The sequence below is a fragment of the Octopus bimaculoides genome, chromosome 5 (genome assembly GCF_001194135.2).
Source record: "Octopus bimaculoides isolate UCB-OBI-ISO-001 chromosome 5, ASM119413v2, whole genome shotgun sequence".
NCBI classification, from domain to species: domain Eukaryota; kingdom Metazoa; phylum Mollusca; class Cephalopoda; order Octopoda; family Octopodidae; genus Octopus; species Octopus bimaculoides.
The window spans coordinates 109,501,787-109,504,426 of record NC_068985.1 but is presented as its reverse complement, the minus strand read 5'-3'; the positions used below and the strand labels follow the sequence as shown (position 1 = coordinate 109,504,426).

Below are 2,640 nucleotides of genomic sequence, written 5' to 3'. Positions count from 1 at the left end.
TCGCGGTCGTAGGATCGCGCTTTCGATTCCCAGACCGGGCGTTGTGAGTGTTATTGAGCGAAAACACCTAAAGCTCCACGAGGCTCCGGCAGGGGATGGTGGCGATCCCTGCTGTACTCTTTCACCACAACTTCCTCTCACTCTTACTTCCTGTGTCTGTTGTGCCTGTGATTCAAAGGGTCAGCTTTGTCACACTGTGTCACGCTGAATCTCCCCCGAGAACTACGTTAAGGGTACACGTGTCTGTGGAGTGCTCAGCCACTTGCACTTTAATTTCACGAACAGGCTGTTCCGTTGATCGGATCAACTGGAACCCTTGTTGTCGTAACCGACGGAGTGCCAGCAAGATTAAAAGTTAGAAAATAATAACATTAGTGTTTTTGTATTGTTGCAGTTGTAATGACGTGAAACGGCGTCTCGAGTAATTTCGTTCCAATGAAATAAACTTTTATCTGGTGTTATTTTTGTGGCTTTTATAGGGTTCCACGGCAGTAACAATATCGAAAAGGCGAAAATTGAAAGCATCACAGATTGTTTATATGATGTGTTTGATAATTATATGAGGATGTTTTACGACAGAAATGGGCGAAAAGTGGTTAGTAAAGAAATAGAACTTTTCTCATTAATTTATAATTATGTGCAATAAGCATTTTACTAACTGGAAGCTAACTTCACGTTAGTTTCCTGTTCGTAGACTGTGCTATGCCAAAAGCAATGTTTGATTATATGCTTTTTTAAAATTCTAAGCAAATTGCTATTGGTTAACGTTTAACATATGCTGTAGAGTAGAACGATATTATTGTCACGTTACTATTTTAACAATCACTCCCTGTGGTATTAAGCAGAATATTTGCTGTAGCCCATCTTTTATACCAAGACAAAACAATGTACGTGATAACACTTCCGATCAATTAAGATCAGAAGCCACGAGAGCCACTGCCTGGTACTGCATCCGGGCATTTATTATTTGATTTTGCACATCTTCTAACGCCAGAGATGTACTACGGTGTAAGCTGTTTACTACCAGTGAACTAAGGTAACACCTTATTTTTCGAGCACCTTCCGGAATTTTCAAGCGGTTCCAGGCAGTGCTGTTTTCTGCAAGTGCTCCACACTTATTGCAGCCCCTGTTTGTTCCATGTACTTCTGAAGATTTTTGCTCACTGTTCTCAGGGCTCCGACAATTATTGGTATTACTACCATCTATTTCATCGACCACAGCTACTTAAACTCCCAAGCTAACCTGTCATATCTATCGACTTTTCTTTCTTCCTTATCGCATAACTTGTTCTCAGCTGGGCATGCTATATCTATGAACTAGCACAGTTTGCTTTCAATTAAAACTATTTCTGGCTTCCTATTCTCTACCTCATGGTCGCAGTGAATCATAAAATCCCACAGGATCTTTGCATTATCATTTTCGATGATGCCTTCGGGTTTGTGGTCGTACCAATGTTTTTGCTCTGTCAAGTCCATACCTATTGCAAAATGTCCAATGGATAAGCCTTGCTATATTGTCGTGGCGTCTCTTATAATTCCTTCTGGGCTAGTGGCGTACATTGGTTGGTAATATGCCATACAGTTTCACCGTTTTCTCCACAGATTCTGCACTTATCACTTTCTCTATTTTATGTAGTTTGTTCTTAGTGCTTGCTCTTGGGCAGCACAGATTAGAGCCTCCGTTTCCGGTTTTAAATCACTTTTAGTCATCTCAATCTGTCTTATCTTCAACATCCCTATAAAATTGTCCATGCATTCTTTTCTATACCCACTTATTTTCAGTTTCATTCGTTTTCACTTGCTTGTATAGTGCTTTATTTTTGCAATCTATCATCCTACGTAAGCCTGACCTTCTTACTTCTAATATTAACGGTTCTGTAGCAATTTTCACATACCAAGCTATGTTGTTTTCTTCTGCGCTAATGCTGCGTTCGCATCCAATAAGTCCTCTATCCCTCTTTTTCCTGGTACATACAGTCTGTCTGTGTCACTTTTTGGGTGGAGTGACCCATATCTAGTTAGCAACTTCCTTGTCTTTCTGTCTGAACTGTTTAGTTCGTCTACTGTCCTTGCCATTACCCCTGCTCCATATCTTATTCCGTCCGTTTAATTTCGACTTAAGTATCAGTCTGTCTGCGTAAGTACTCGACCTTAAATTTTTCTGTCATTTCTTTCCCCATTAATTTATCCATTTCCCAAATCCCCAAGTACTTATAGCCCATCTCTTCCATCTACTTCATAACCGACCCCGCCGCTATCGTTACTCCGTCCTATTATTGTTATTATAATTATTATCATTATGATTATTATTATTTTTAATATCATTATTATTATTATTATTATTATTATTATTATTATTATTATTATTATTATTATTATTATTATTATTATTATTACTGAGTGAGAAAGCAGAGCATGCCATCAAAGTGACACTGGGGTAAATTATGATTACACGTCTGATAATGGTACAGCAGGCATATGCATCAAAAACAAATGTGCGCGACATGGTGTTCTTCTTCTTCTTCTTCTTCTTCTTCTTCTTCTTCTTCTTCTTATTATTATTATTATTATTATTATTATTATTATTCTTATTATTATTCTTCTTCTTCTTCTTCTTCTTATTATTATTATTATCGTTAT

At 37.9% G+C, this 2,640-nt stretch overlaps 1 protein-coding gene across 1 annotated transcript in view; it reads left to right on the top strand.

Annotated features, from left to right (window-relative positions):
- LOC106869786 (S-crystallin 4-like) overlaps window positions 1-2,640 on the top strand; it is a 20,300-nt gene that overhangs the window by 3,895 nt on the left and 13,765 nt on the right. Inside the window, exon 3 of the mRNA XM_014915645.2 lies at window positions 480-595. Within this exon, the coding sequence (XP_014771131.1) occupies window positions 480-595 (116 nt within the window). The remainder of the gene's footprint in view (window positions 1-479; window positions 596-2,640) is intronic.